The sequence below is a fragment of the Equus asinus genome, chromosome 20 (assembly GCF_041296235.1).
Source record: "Equus asinus isolate D_3611 breed Donkey chromosome 20, EquAss-T2T_v2, whole genome shotgun sequence".
NCBI lineage: Eukaryota > Metazoa > Chordata > Mammalia > Perissodactyla > Equidae > Equus > Equus asinus.
In genome coordinates this window covers 10,978,452-10,993,384 of record NC_091809.1, presented here as the reverse complement: position 1 = coordinate 10,993,384, position 14,933 = coordinate 10,978,452, and the positions used below count along the sequence as shown (strand labels likewise).

The 14,933-nt window shown below is 41.1% G+C and overlaps 1 protein-coding gene across 1 annotated transcript in view; it reads right to left on the bottom strand.

Moving 5' to 3' along the window:
- The window catches only part of LOC106848164 (rho GTPase-activating protein 20-like), an 84,251-nt gene that overhangs the window by 67,756 nt on the left and 1,562 nt on the right, over positions 1 to 14,933 (bottom strand). Inside the window, exons 3-8 of the mRNA XM_070491560.1 lie at positions 14,669 to 14,753; positions 10,610 to 10,687; positions 8,300 to 8,366; positions 5,719 to 5,874; positions 2,822 to 2,991; positions 1,284 to 1,445 (exon numbers count right to left, since the gene is read on the bottom strand). Of these exons, the coding sequence (XP_070347661.1) occupies positions 1,284 to 1,445; positions 2,822 to 2,991; positions 5,719 to 5,874; positions 8,300 to 8,366; positions 10,610 to 10,636 (582 nt within the window). The 5' untranslated portion in view covers positions 10,637 to 10,687; positions 14,669 to 14,753. The remainder of the gene's footprint in view (positions 1 to 1,283; positions 1,446 to 2,821; positions 2,992 to 5,718; positions 5,875 to 8,299; positions 8,367 to 10,609; positions 10,688 to 14,668; positions 14,754 to 14,933) is intronic.

Below are 14,933 nucleotides of genomic sequence, written 5' to 3'. Positions count from 1 at the left end.
GTTTAGGTCAACACCCCAGTTCATTGGGCATGGTATTTATCAAAGCCAAGTTGCAAAGTCTGATTCCCCACCAAGATCAGTCAACTTTAGGAATGTCTAAGAACTATACCCACGAGTGGCCACCCCCTTGCTAGTGTGTACTTATAACAGAAAGATAGGCAAGACTCTGCTGATGGGCAACTCTAACTCTTGCTGGAAAATCAGTTCCAGGTGGGCACCTCACAGAAGGCAACACTCAACTTGCTATTTGCATGCCTAGAGTATATTTCTAATCATCCCAGTGTCACAGTGGTCGACTCTAAGCCACTTCTGAACTGTCCCTATTTATCACAGAGCTGAACAATCATAGGGAACAAGGAAAGACCAAATGGAATCTCGATTATAAGAGAATTTTAATAACCTATTGTAGTCATTTCTACTTATGACATTCCTCTTTACAGCTGTTAACAAATACCAAGATGGATTGAGTCAATTCTTTCCCTGTTCTATGATTCCCTTCATAGAAACATAACTGGATATTTGTGATTTAGTGGTATCATTTAAAAACCTTTTTTGTATAAATCTATTGAATTTTCAGAATTCCAAACAAATTTTCATTGCTGCACCTACTTTAAAAGTCAGATTTATAAGAAGAAGCATGTGGTAGGAGCTTGTTACTGTGTGACCATAATCGTGGGTGGTGGGTTAAGCTTAACAAACATTAATAAAGGATGCCAAATTTGGTAAGGGTGAAAGAAGGCAAAAAATAGTGAAGTCACCCCTACACTACTTTTAAATTAAAAGAGACAGGCGAAAGAAGGATGAAGAAGTGAACGGAGCTTTTGGTCACTCATTGAGCATTTTTTGATTCATTGAATGACAAATGTTGGCTTACTGACTACGGTCAACCTCTCTATCTATTTTCAAATGTTTCATACGAATTTTCTTTTGTAAACTTTGCTTTCATTAGGACAATGGTGAAGAAGTCATCAAAAACAGGATGTTTGTTCTGGTAAACGTTCTGTACATCTAAGTGTGTGTTTAGAATTTTTATTATTATTATTCTGGGATAATGTTCAGGAATGAAGAAGGAGAAGGTAGTGTGTGATGAAAAAGGAAAGTATATCTAACATTTGGGGCTTTTAACACCCAAACCAACGCCCTTAAATTTGGACTTCGTGAAGTGTTTTTCAGTTTCTCAATCTATTATGCCTATTATGGTTCCTGGGCAATCACGGTGAAGGAAATTGATCATGTACCTTCAGAGTTACGCTGTGTGTGGATAATGCTAGAAGTTTCCCTACCTTTAAGACACATGCGACCACAAGAACAGATTCACAGTCCAGGTTCACTTTGTCCCCAGCATTTAATGTCTCCTTTAGGGCTCTGCATAATTTCATATTGGCCGATTTTCTGAATATGCCCTCTGTGAGCGGCCCTTTTTGCTTAAGAAAGCAAAGCATATCCTATAGGGAAGAAGAGAAAGAAAAAATCAATGGTACCTCATATCCAGGAGCCAAGAGCACCAGCTCCCCCCTTGTCTGAGCTGGGGTAAGCGAGGTGCAGTGCTGGAGGGGGGGGGGGCATGCAAGCAAACGTAGAAGTTTTTTTCTCAGTGTCTCTATTTTCTACCCAACCATCCCTTCTACATTCATATGCTGAAACATTTCAAACAGTTTTTAAGTCAGATTTTCCTTTTCAGTGAACTGACACTTTTGAATCAAACTTCCCTGCTTCCAGGCCTTTATGGAATCACCCGCTCCTGCTCCACCAATCTTTCCTCATCGTGCCCTAATATAGCTGCTCTTCCCCAGCTATGGAAATCTTCGTGCCATACCCGTGTCCCATTGTTCATTCCCCGTTAAGGGGCTGCGTACCCTATTTCTACTTCCTGGATTGCTTTCCCTCTTTTAAAATCGGGGTCTCCAAACCCCTCTCCTCCTCCTCTAATTACATCCCCTTCTCATCACTCTTTCCTTTCCTTTTGCTGCATCTTCATGTCCTCTGCTTGTGGTGCAGAAAGGCTCTAGGTATTGGAGTCAGGTAATCCAAGGGACCCGAATCCTATAATGCTACATCTTGGCTGTGTGGCCTTGGGCACAGTGTACACTTTAGTGAGGTTACTTTTTTTATCGTTTGTGAAGTGGGAATGATGATAATCATAGCTACCCCCTAAATTTGCTGTGAAACTTGCAAGGACTGAGGTAGTAGGAGCATGGGACTGGCATGACACATTTCTTCGTCGTTAGCCTAAAGTTCCCTAGATCTGGTAGAGTGCTTGGAGAGATACTGGACACTCAATAAATGTTGACACTGACAATTCCATACACCAATTTGAGTTAACACAGGCCAAATTCTGTGGCTGTCACTTGACACATTCTATTTGGATGAAAGGATCCACATATGCCAGAGGCTGAGTCTGTATGCTTCAGCACTGGAAATACAGGTCAAAGTCACCTGAGAGATTCTGAGGAGTGAGATTGAGTAGACTCAGCTGAAGGAGGCTGAAGACTACTGTGGAGTTCAGAGAAGATGAGACGGGGTGGACTCTCAGAGACTCATCCACATAGAGCCCATTTGCATTGATCTGAGCAGGCATATGTGGGTCTTTGCTGAAACCTATGGAATGGACATGGGTATCTTTTTTTTGTAGTGTTTGCTTTATGACTCAGCAGTACCTAAATCAGATTTTATTCTTTGACGTAATATTAGCAAAGCTTTTCCCCCAAAGCCAGCGGCTGTCTAAAGATTTCTCCATTTAGGGATAGATTTAAACGAGACACTTGACCTCTCAGAGTTCTCCCTCCTCAGGAAAGCCACAGAAGACCAAAATGAGACCCACCAGAAGAGAAGGGGGCAGGCTGTCGCGTTCACACACATCCCCGAGGCTGATGCCAAAGAGCTGCCCTGGCTTTGGGGATGGTGGCGTCACGTGCAGAAGGTCCTGGCAGGTGCTGGAGCCACGCCGGAGGGCCCAGTTGCCCATAAAATTAATTCTCACTGACTTCTTTCCTGAATCCAAAGAAGAAGTGAGATTATCAGTAGTAGTTAGTTTAATTTACTTACGGCACATTCATTGCGATGGCAAGAAGAAAGAGGAACTGAGTCAGCTTTTGCACAGAATTTCCCACGTTTGGAAATTGGCCAACTGCATCCTTGTGGTGTTAACGTGCTCTTCTTCCCCTCATCCTGCAAACCTACAGGCTTGCTCAGACTCGGGGTCACTTCTTCCAGGGGAAATGCTTCCTAGGCAGTGCTCTCTCCTGCCTGTTGCATGAGACACTTCACTTGTACTTGTCCATGTTTTCTGATGTTTAGTATGAACGGTGGATTCAGGTGACAGATCACATTTCGAAAGCTAACCAGGTTTGGTTTTCAAATCAAGCAGAGTTTGGCAATCATCTACTTTCATAGTAAGTCTCCTCCCACTCTTAGATTCCCTGTTTGCTTTCTGAACGCCCAACCATGGTCAACTTTCTTTCAGCAAAAGGATCTGCCTTTCAAGACACAACCTGCCTGAGCCCACTTCTCAGCCCGCCTCTGGCCTCTGCTCTGGGGGCCACAACGTTCAGGCAGCTCCATGATGACTATCAGCAGTCAGGGTCCTTGGGAAGTAGTCATTAAATGCTGGCTATGTGGTAAGATTCCAGGTGGCCGTGTTTCTTCGGACACCCCACAAAGCTACCCAAAGATGATTTTTAACTACCCAACAGCCCCTGTCAAAAGAATGCTTTTCAAAGGAAAGGTGATCAGCAAGGAAAAGCTGAGTTCCAAGTTTCTACTGCTCAGCTATGAATGTTTACCTAAGAAGGTACCTTACCATTTGTTTAAATCACATGTTTATACCAAATACTAAAAATGTCAACAGAGGAGCCAAGTTGTAGAAGGATAAACAGTGAAGCAACATTTCACCAAGTAGCCTTCAACGTCCAACCACTCGGCCTTCCTGGGAAGGAGTGAGTGCATCTCCATGTCCACTCACATGGATGCAGTGCTCCTGGGGCTGGACCAGAGAGAGCAGGATCCGAGAAACAGAAGGCTCCTGGTTCTGCCGCTTAGTCGGATAAGTTTACTGAAAACTCTTTGAGCTTTGGTTTGGTCAACTTTAATGTAAATGATGCTACCTACACCTCTTTGGACTAAATACTAGAAGGTCCCACTCAGCATAAGGCATGGCTCATAGCAGCCTTGATAAATCTCATCTCCCTCACTCAGAGGGCCTAAGGAGGCCTAGACATCTGTCTCCCCCCCCCAAAGCAGACCCCACCCCCATTCTCCATTTGATTTCACTGCCTCCAGAAGGTAGCAGTCAGGAAGGAATGCCACCACTCCCCTAACTAAGGCTTCTTCCTGCCTGGCATTCATACCCCTACCATTTTAAAAAGAGAGAAGCAAGCCAATACATTCTTAACTCCAGGAGAAGATTTCTATATGTCTGCATGTACAAATGTTTGTCTCAGATACACGTTAAAATATAGGTTGAGTTGTTGTATGCAACCTGGTTTTCCTACTCTTAACCTGATTTTATTATTTCTAAAACTATCCAAATGTATTCCATTATTCAGCTTAAACAAGAATGCTCTGAAGAAGAGTGCTCTATCCCTTGATACAAAGCTACACATTCAGCTACTCTATGAGCATAGACAGAAAGTATAGACAGTGAGCTAACATCTGTTGCCAATCTCCTTTCTGCTTGAGGAAGAGTGGCCCTGAGCTGACATCTGTGCCTATCTTCCTATATTTTGTATGTGGGTCACCTCCACCGCTTGGCTTGATGAGTGGTGTAGGTCAGCACCTGGGATCCAAACGCACAAACCCTGGGCCACCGAAGTGGAGCGCACTGAACTTAACCACTACACCACCGGGCTGGCCCCCAAAACCTAGCTAGTTTTAAACAGTCCTGGCAAGATTTAGGTTAGTGTTTCCTCATCCTCCAATTAGGGTGTGTGTATTAAAAAATAAATTTTTTGAAAATTTATCCTTCTAGAATAACAATCATAATAAAAATACTTTGAAGTAGAAATTCTATTCTGGCTCAAATACTTCCCAAATAAATAAAATGTCTTCTTCAGAGAAAGAAATATCAATGGGAGAATATTGGAGTGGTAGGGGAAAAAATGACAAGAAGGAAGATAAAAAAGCCCTGACCATAAACATTCAGTCTAGTTTTGGTCTCGCCCTGGGTCTGAAGCAGACGTGGAAAGCGAGCTTGCTGTGGGAACAGACTTGAGAGTCCAGTTCTCTCTGGCATCCCAAGGCTACTTCAGCCCAAGCCCAGAAGAGAGTCCAGTTCAATTCCATAACTCTTCACTCCACTGGAGTTTTTGATTCCAGGTGTGTCTAAGACATGTGGTCATTTGGTCCCCTCCCGTGACAGACCGAGATACTGGACAAATCCCTGAGATCGGGAAGGCACGTTCTCGGGTTGTAGAAGCACATGCTCTGAGAAGACACATGGATGTGCAGACACAGAACTATATGGCAACAGTGCTCTAGGGATACAGAGAAGGGAGCAACTGTCTACCTAGAAGAATTAAAAAAGAAAAAAAACCTTCCTAGAATTGAGCTGGGTCTTGATTTTAGACCTTTGGAGTTTCTCTAAGCTTGATTCTGGGTGGGTACTGGGTTCCTGTCCACACGGGCTCTCCACCCACACATGGAAAATCAGCTCTGTGTCACGCGTTTGGGAAGTGGAGACATGAGCCAAGAGAAGGCGCTTGCCAGAGGGGAGGGGCTCACCTTTCCTCTGTTGGTTCCTGGCTGGGTGCCTTGGCTTCAGGATGAATTGGCCTTGCGTGTCTGGGGACTCCTGGAAGGTGGAGCCCTCTGGTCCCTGTGGCAGGAGCCCAGTGGCTGGACGATGGCTCATTTTAATTATGTAGGGATGCTCATGTCCTGTACAGAGAAAAACCTAACTATGCATCAGGATTATGGTGATGGATTAGGATCAAACCTCCTTACTGTGAGCATGTGGGCCACACCAGTGTGTGCTGCCATTCTCCCGCAGCTTCTGGATGAAGAAGGCTGTGCTCCTGAGCGAGTGCCACGTGCACCCTCACAGGCGACACCTTGCAAAAAGCAGGTGCCCAAGCAAAAGAGTTTAAAAAGGAAAGAGAAAAAGATTTTTAACCACGTTGCTTTCTTTGGAATGCATAGATCCATAAGTGCATTGCACAATCTTGACTTTTGTTGTGTTTCCCTCCGAGAATATTTAATGCCTTCTAGTTTCTGCCTTGACACTAACTAGATCTGTACATCTGAGGCAAATTACTTGACCTCTCTGAGCCTGACATTCATCCTTTTAAATGCTTACCCTCACACAGACTTATAAGGATCAAGGAAAATATATTAATAAACATTGGTGGTCAATGGTTTTTAAAGAATTGGACCATATATGTTCAGAATTGCTGTGATCACTGTTGTCTCACTTGTAATGTCATTTTAACACAGATTTTATTTCCTTTTGTCAGTTCTAAAGACAAGGGCTCCTCAAGAGCAGCAGGGCTCTGTGCCTTCAGCTGCCCTCCCATGGCTGCCCAACCACCCAGGGCCCTGCCAGGCAGCCATCAGAGGGAAGGCTGCACGGTGTTGGAAACCCAGAAGCAAAGTGCAAAACAGTGTTTACAGAGTGGAAAACTGCCCCCAACATCACCGGGAGTTGCCTGCCATGTGATTTGTTTTGCTCTTCCATGCTTTAAATTGCTTCCTCTCCATAGAGTTCACTGTGGAGAATTGCACTTTTCCCCAACAGTGTGGTGTGGATTTCATTCTTGAAGAATACAGGCATGCCTAGTTTTATTGTGCTTCCCTTAATTGCATTTCACAGATACTGCGCTTTTTACAAATTGAGAACTTCCGGCAACCCTATGTCAAGCAAATCGATCAGCACCGTGTTTCCAACGGTGTTTGCTCGCTTTATGTCGCTGTGTCATATTTTGATAGTTCTTGCAATATTCCAGTCTTTTTCATGATTATTATAGTTGTTATGGTGATCTGTGATCAGTGTCTTTGATGGTACTATTGTAACTGTTTTGGGGCACTATGAACACTGCCCATCTAAGATGGAGACCTTAATGGATAAATGCGTGTGTGTTCTGACCTCTCCACTGACCTGACATTCCCCTCTCTCTCCATATCCTCAGGACTCCCTGTTCCCTGAGACATGACAATATGGAAATTAGGCCAGCTAGTAACCCTACAATGGCCTCTAAGTGTTCAATGAGAGGAAGAGTCACACACCTCTCACCTTAAATGAAAAGTGAGAAATGATTAAGCTTCCTGAGGAAGCCATGTCAAAAGCTGAGGCGGCTGAGAGCTAGTCCTCTGGCACCAGAGAGTTAGCCAAGTCATGAACACAAAAGAAAAATTCTTGAAGGAAATTCAAAGTGCTCCTGCAGTGAACACATGAATGAGAAGAAAGCAAAACAGCCTTATTGCCGACAGGGAGACAGTGTTAGTGGTCTGGATAGAAGATCAAACCAGCCATAACACTCCCTTCAGCCCAAGCTCATCCAGAGCAAGGTCCTCACTCTCTTCAATTCCGTGAAGGCTGAGAAGACCTCCTGCCAGGTCTGCAACAGAGCCTGTCCCTTCCCTTGTCTTAGTCCCTCTATTTTCCACACTGAACAAATTTGGTGATCCAAGAATTATTATTCTTTTAGCTCACTTGCTCTAATAACGATTTTAGGAGAGGTGTAATCGATTTATCAATAACCTCAAGAACAATACTAGAAAACTCGGCCTGAGAAACAGCAAAGTACCGGTGGTTTAGTCAGTGAAGACGTGAGGAGTTAACTGCAATTATCTCATCTTCCTTATGATGCTGAGAAAAGTTTCGGACACAGAGCAAGTATTAAATAAATATTTGTACTTGGATTCAGAGGTATGGCTGGATTTTTTAAGATTCTCACAAAATAGAGGCTACTTAGTAGTTAGGAAATGGAACAGAGGAATTCAAGACTGGAATATAAAAAAATAAATAGATGGGAAAAGAAATTCCGATCCAGGTTGCCATCATACCTGAGGAAGTAAGTATGTATAAGTTTTTCAAGACAGCTCTGCTTGTCAAGTAAAAAAGTAAAGAAGAAAAACTCACATTTCCCACAAACTAGACCATAAGCCGTGGAATGAAGAGATGTTATCAGTGCCTGGGATAGAGTAAGTGCTTAGTAATTATTTAATAAATGTAGGAAGGAATATTGCATAAGATTTTCACTTTTAAGGGTCTTGGAGCTTGAGACTGAGCAACCGTTCCTTGGAGACTTCAGAGTTGCAGTTTTCTACCCAATCAGCCCCCTCTGAGATGTTCCCAGACACTTACCAGTGAGTGGGCATGGGGCCTCTTTCTTGCCGGAACTGACCCACAGCTGGTAATCTTTCTCAGAGCCCTTGGAAACAAAAAGAACTATGTGTCACACTAAATCTTTCACAGCAGGTACCAGTTCCTTAGCATTTCTGCTTCCAAAAAGAAAAAATTGGGGCCAGTATAAATGCTATTTGGTCAATGGGGGTGGCTACAGTTTTTTGGAGTCAATGGCGCCGATTTCAGTAACCCCTTATCCCTCTCACAGCCTCCAATAGACCCTCCCTGATTCTTGTCCCTGTTGATGAAGGCCAAGGATCTATGGAACCACAATGCAGTCAGCCCCTCAATTTGGGCATGGCCGATAGCAAAAGAAATCACAGTTATGCCCCCTTTATTAAGGAGGAAAAGTCTAATCTTGAGAGTCCTGCCTTCTGCTATCTCCAGACTCCTTGGAGAATGTTGGCTTTTGCCTTCAAATGTCCCTGCCCAGACAAGCATGCTGTCCTGAGAGCCACACACCCTGCCATGACTGTTCCATGAAAGTAAAGCTTGAAAGGCCTCGATGGCTCAGCAACCCTGAGCTAAAGGAGGCAGAAGCCCAGGAGGCCTTGAGGAGATGGCCCAGCGAAGTCAGCGCACTGACTCTGGTGCAGACGCGGGAAAGAAGCCACAAGAACTGTAACCGAGAGAACAGGTCAGATGCAGAGCACAGCCACTCCCAGCAGAATCATTGCCAGTAATGCTGTAAAGCCTACTCGGAATGATCAAGTCAAAATTATAAAGACAGCTGAATTATTTTAAAGAGTTCTCCAAGAGAGGATAAAGCAAAAAATGTTTGAAACGGAATTGTTGGTGATTGATAGGTACCGTGCTTGCCCTTGACTCCTGATTAAAAATCAGTCTAGCCCTTCTGAAGGAGAGTCCCAGCTATGGCGGCCATCACACACACACACACAGGCACACACACACGCCTGCACAGCTAAATCTGCTCAAAATTGTGTTGCAAATAGGAAATGAGAGCTAATAAAAACCTTTTCTTTTAAGGTAGGGATTGGAAACACTGTGTTGGAATCTCTTCAATCAGGCATACATATATAGCCAAATAAGCCCAACTCTTCATTAAAATAGAAATTTTTTTGTCTAGTGAGATTGATCACTTTACACTAAGGAAAATTAAAATCATGAAATAAAATGAGCTATATCATTAATCAATCTCCCTAACCTCATCCCTAAAAACACTCACTCTCTTCCAAGGTTTAATTGTTATTCAGAGTGTACACATCTTCTAGGTTAGAAATCAATGCAGAAGTGTGCTTTACTCATGCATATAAATTCCAATTCATTTAAAATGTATTATTATTAATTCTGTTTGTACAGAAATCATTGGCTCCTTGTGGAAAATTCTGGTTGCCCTTAGCTTTTAAGAGGCTTTATTATACCATTGGGTTAGGCAAATTTTAAATACAAGTCTTGTAATTACGCCCTGTCACTGTAGCAGGGCATTTTTACATTTCCAGAGAATTTTATTTGAGGAGTCGTGCTTTACAAGTGCTTCCTTGTTTTCTGTCCATCTGCATGTCACTCTCCCTCTCTTCTCCCTGACACAACCTCGTCCTCAAACATATGTATCTCTCACCAAAAAGAATTTCAACAGCTCACACCAGCTCCATCAAAGTATCAAAGAGCAGACACTTAAAAGCAGAACAGGATGAAAGTGATGTGGACACAAACACCCCTGGATTCGTGGTCTCATTCAGAACTTGTCTCCTCCTTTACCAATTCACAAAGGGCATTAGCCAACTCATCCTCAGGGTCTGCATCAATGGGGTGGAGCCTGTAGCCCGGTGGTCTTTATATCAAAGTTCACAAGAAAACATCTTATTTAGGGTTCATCATACTGAGATTGAGTCCTTGAATGACAACCAGGGCAAATGGCGATGGGAGGGGAGGAATCAGGAAAGAATATACAGAAGGAACAGTCCAGTGGAGGAGGAAATATTTAGAATCTTATGTGATTGTCCATGTATAAAATACATACAATAAAAATGCATGTTGCCATTAGCACTCTAAAATTATAGCCCAATTTCATTATGCTATTACTTTCCATTTGCACAAAATTTAAAATGGGAATACAAGAATAGCAACCATATATAGGTTAATAATATAGCTTTGCTGCCTTCAATTTCCAAATTTGAAGGGGGACAAAATATGACTTTGAAATCCATAATAATCAGTTGTCATGTGCATTATGCAAACACACACACACACACAAATCTCAAAAATTAAAGTCGGTTTTTAAGTAAAAATAGTTTGCAGGTAACTTACAGTTATTCCAAGCATTGGTAGTGACATGTTGATAATGTTATTCACTGTATCCGAATTGGTCACTGTTACAGTTACAGACTGTAAAAAATAAATGCGAAAAATTGCTATAATTTAAATTTGAAAAATTTAAATAATTTTTGTCAAATTACTATCCGTTTTCTAAAGGCAAGCTCGTTTTCAGGTAGTGATACAGCACAGCACATGCAGAGCACGAACCCCTAAATACCATTTACTTTCATTCCTTTGTATAACATGAGGCTAGTAGGAAGCATTTCAGTAAATCAAACATTTCTCTGAAAGGATTTGTGGCATAAAAAACATAACAGGTTAAGCAAGAAGGAGAAAGACTGAGAATTCCGGGCAGGCCCGTGGGCTGGTCCTCAGCACCTTGAGGCTATTTCTGTAATGGAGGGGGGGTGGTTTAAGAAGGAGGAGCTGAACCCTTTCTCTTCCTGAGCTGTGCTTTTGTAATATGGCTTTATTTCTTTGCAATTACATACTTGGTATTGGTAAAATCAGAAGAACTGGCTATAAAAGGCATTTTTAAAAGCTATTCTTTAGTGAGTACTTTCTTTGTGTCTGGCATGATGGTCACTAAGTTTTCATTGTCAAGATATGTTGAGAAAATTAAATGAAACCAATGACTCCAGGAAATTAGACTGAAAATTTGAGAAACTCAAGTTCCATTCCAAACTCTGCCAGTGACTAGGGTATTCACAATAGCTCCCTGCCACACCTCACAGTGAGAAACTGCTCCATTAAAATAGGAAGACAGTTTACAGAAAAGTACCCGAAAGCAATTAATAGGATTCTGAGATATCTATTGAACTCTTAACTCCAAAAGACATTTTAAAAGAAGAAAAACGGTAACCAAGAACACTGACTGCGCACGTAGTTTTGGAGTATTATCAGGCAGGAAGGCCCCTGTCCTAAATCAACGGTGCTTAAAGAAGACAGACAGCATAAGGGGACACTCAGAGGCTTGAAGATGACATTAAAAACAAAGGGAATCCTTTCGTAATTCATTCTTTGTCCTTTCATTGTATTTTTCTTCGTATGAATTCAATTGCTTGATATGACAGATGGCCCTGAAACTTGCTTATAATGGGACTTCTATCAATGAAAGCATTCATTGATTTCCAACTACTTGTAGCCCTAAGGATTATGAGAAAGTGCTTCAGAACCCAGTGGTAGAGCTCCGAGGGCCCAGACGCAGGCATGCTGGGAGCTTCCTGTGCTGACGTGTCTGGGGGCATTCATCCATGGGGTTTCCCTCGGGACCTAACCAGAAGTAAGGGTGCTGCTGTTTTTAAGATGTCTGAAGTCCCTTCAATACAATCAAAAACTCTCCCATGAAAGATTTTTTAAAGTAAAAGAATCTCTTTTCAAATGCTAATCATCACTCCCTAATTTATCTGGTCTGTAAGATAACGGTTTTTCCTGGCATAAGGAACATATTATGTTCAAAATAGTCATTCCAGGGATGTGTGTATTTCTTCCTGCATGTTGTCTGTTCTCCAAAACAGATAAATTCCAGTAGACAGAGCTCTTTGCAAACAAACGCCTTAAAAAAATTAACTATTTCATCAAATAATTTGAAAAAAATGGAAATGTGATTTTTTTCATAAGAACTAAAGCGTTACTTGATATATGAAGAACCAGGAAAATGTGATCAATTCTCAAGAGTTGAGGACAACCCTGAGATGATCTAAACGTTCAAATTATTAGCCAAAGACAGCTATTACAATTATGCTCAATTATAGAAATGAAAATATGGTCATAATAAACAAAAATATAGGAATCTCAGCATAGAAATTAAAAATATTGAAAAATAGAAATTTTTTATCTGAAATCTGAAAAAAACATTGAAACTACACAGGCTAAATTGCATAATGAAGATGACAAATGGAAGAGGAAATGATTTTGAAAGTAGATAATACAAATTATCCAATGTGAAGAGTAAAGGGGAAAAAAGAAGATTGAAAAAAATGACAGAACCTGAGGGGCCTGTGGACAACATCAAAGTGTCTGATATAGGTGTAACTAGAATCTCAGAAAGAAAGAAGAGAAAAAACGGGGAAAAAAAAAATGAGGAAATAATGACCAAAATTTCCCAAACTTTAGACATAATTTACATTCATAAAGACATAAATTTAAAAACTCAAGAAGTTTAGAAAATGCCAAACAGGATTTTGTTTGGCAAAAAAACATATTCAAGGAAAACCATGCTCTGATACTTACCCACACTGCTAAAAACCAAAAATCAGAAAAAATCTTGAAAGCAGCTGAAGAAAAATGACAGATCATATGCAGATGATTAATGTTTGAATGATCACAGACAACTCATCAGAAGCATAAAGACCAAAAGACAGCGGAACATCTTTAAAGCGCCGAAAGAAAAAAAATTGCAGGCAAAATTCTACATCCAGCAAACACATCTTTCAAGAGTGAAGGTGAAATAAAGACATTTTCAGATAAAAGAAACTAAGAAAATCTGTTGGCACCAGATCTGCATAACAAGAAATGCTAAGGAAAGTTTCTCCATGGTGAAATGAAATAGAATTAGAGGGAAATTTGGATCTTCGGGAATGAATGAAGAACATTAGAAATGTTTGTTTTGTGTAACGTTTATGCAATTAAAGTTCATTTTCAAAAATTTAAAGGTGATTTTCCATGAAAAATTCTGACTGCAACCCCTGCCCTAAGTGAAATGAGAGCAGGCTGTGTGCTTTCCTAGGGAACACTCCAGTCTTATCTCCTCAAGCAGAGCATCTCTCGGATACTCAGAAACAGATCAGAATATTTGCACGGCTTTCCTACTGGCCAGGAAATAACTGTCTTAAACTGCCTCTTTTTCCACCTTCACATACTATCGTGTGTGATCGAGAGCTCCCGTAACAGATAACAGAACAAAGTGATATGAAAAACACCCAGAATATTTGCTCCTCAGGGTCAATGTCTTGGCTCCTGCACTACAGTTTCAGAGATCAAATTCTATAGAAACAACTGAGGTGAATGGTTTTTTTCCCCAGTGGCATCAAAAAAATAAGGTAGAAATATACTGATCTCTTAAAAGTCTCAACCTTTTCAGTTCAATTAGTGCTGACATTCCTCAGAATGAAAGACTTTTCAAAACTTCTCCGCATTTTTAATACCTGACCCTCCAGTAGATTCTCTCCTAGAAGAGGGACATTACTGAGGCCAGCTGGCAAAATGGGAACATGAATGGTAGCTTCAAGTATTACACCAATGTTCAATGTACTAAAGGCGATAACTGTATGGTGTTATAGAAGGGAATACCCTTATGCTTAGGACATACCCAAGTGTTTAAGGATAAAGGACCACGACGTATGTGCGACCCTCAAAAATAGGTATCTTCATACACAATATGGAGAAGGAGAGAGAGACAACAAAATACATGATAAAGCAAATGGAGTAAAATGTTAACCAAATAGGTGAATCTAGCTAAAGGGTATATGGGTGTTCTTTATACCATTTGTATTTTTGCAACTTTTCTGTAACTTTACAATTATTCTAAATAAAACATCCTAGGAAGAAAAAAACTGTGGAAACAACCCAGGCCACTCTGCATGTAGCAACAATTGGAAAAAATGTTTCATTCTAATAGGAAATACCTGGTTGTGAAAATCACTTTATTACAACAAGCCACTATAATTACCATTAGCAGGATACAGAGAAACATTAGGAATGTTTACCATGCAATATTCTTTTCATGCTTAAGCACTGAAGCCATCATAGATTCCTCTTGCTTCATATCACCTGGGATTCACGTTTTATGTCACAGTATGGATACAGGAAAATACAGTTTTCCACTTGGTACCTTCTAAATTCTCTCTTTCTCTTCCCCTCTCTTCCTTTCTCCCTCCCTCCCCCTCATCTCCCCTTCCTGTTTTTCTTTCCTTCTCTCTCCCTTTCTCTCTCTCTCTCTCTCTGTTTCTACCTCCATCTCTCTCTGTCTATGTCTATGCCTTTCTCTTTCATTCTGCCCAAATAAAGAACTTGGAATTTAATTTAATTTTTGCTCTTAAAAATACTCACACAGACACAGTTCTTAATGTCCTCAGTGACGATTTTGAGGGGAATGCTCTCTGGCTGGTCCTTCTCTTTGGCTAGATTGATGCACCTAATCACATTCAATAATAACCCAAAATAGAGTAGGATGGATTAGCTATTAGCTTCTTTTCAAATAATCTATACTGCTAATATTTTCAGTCTACTTGGTTATTTTTGAAAGCATATAAATAGACTCGGCAAAACCAAATTATGAGTTGGAAGAATATGCAAAAATACTTCATGACATGAC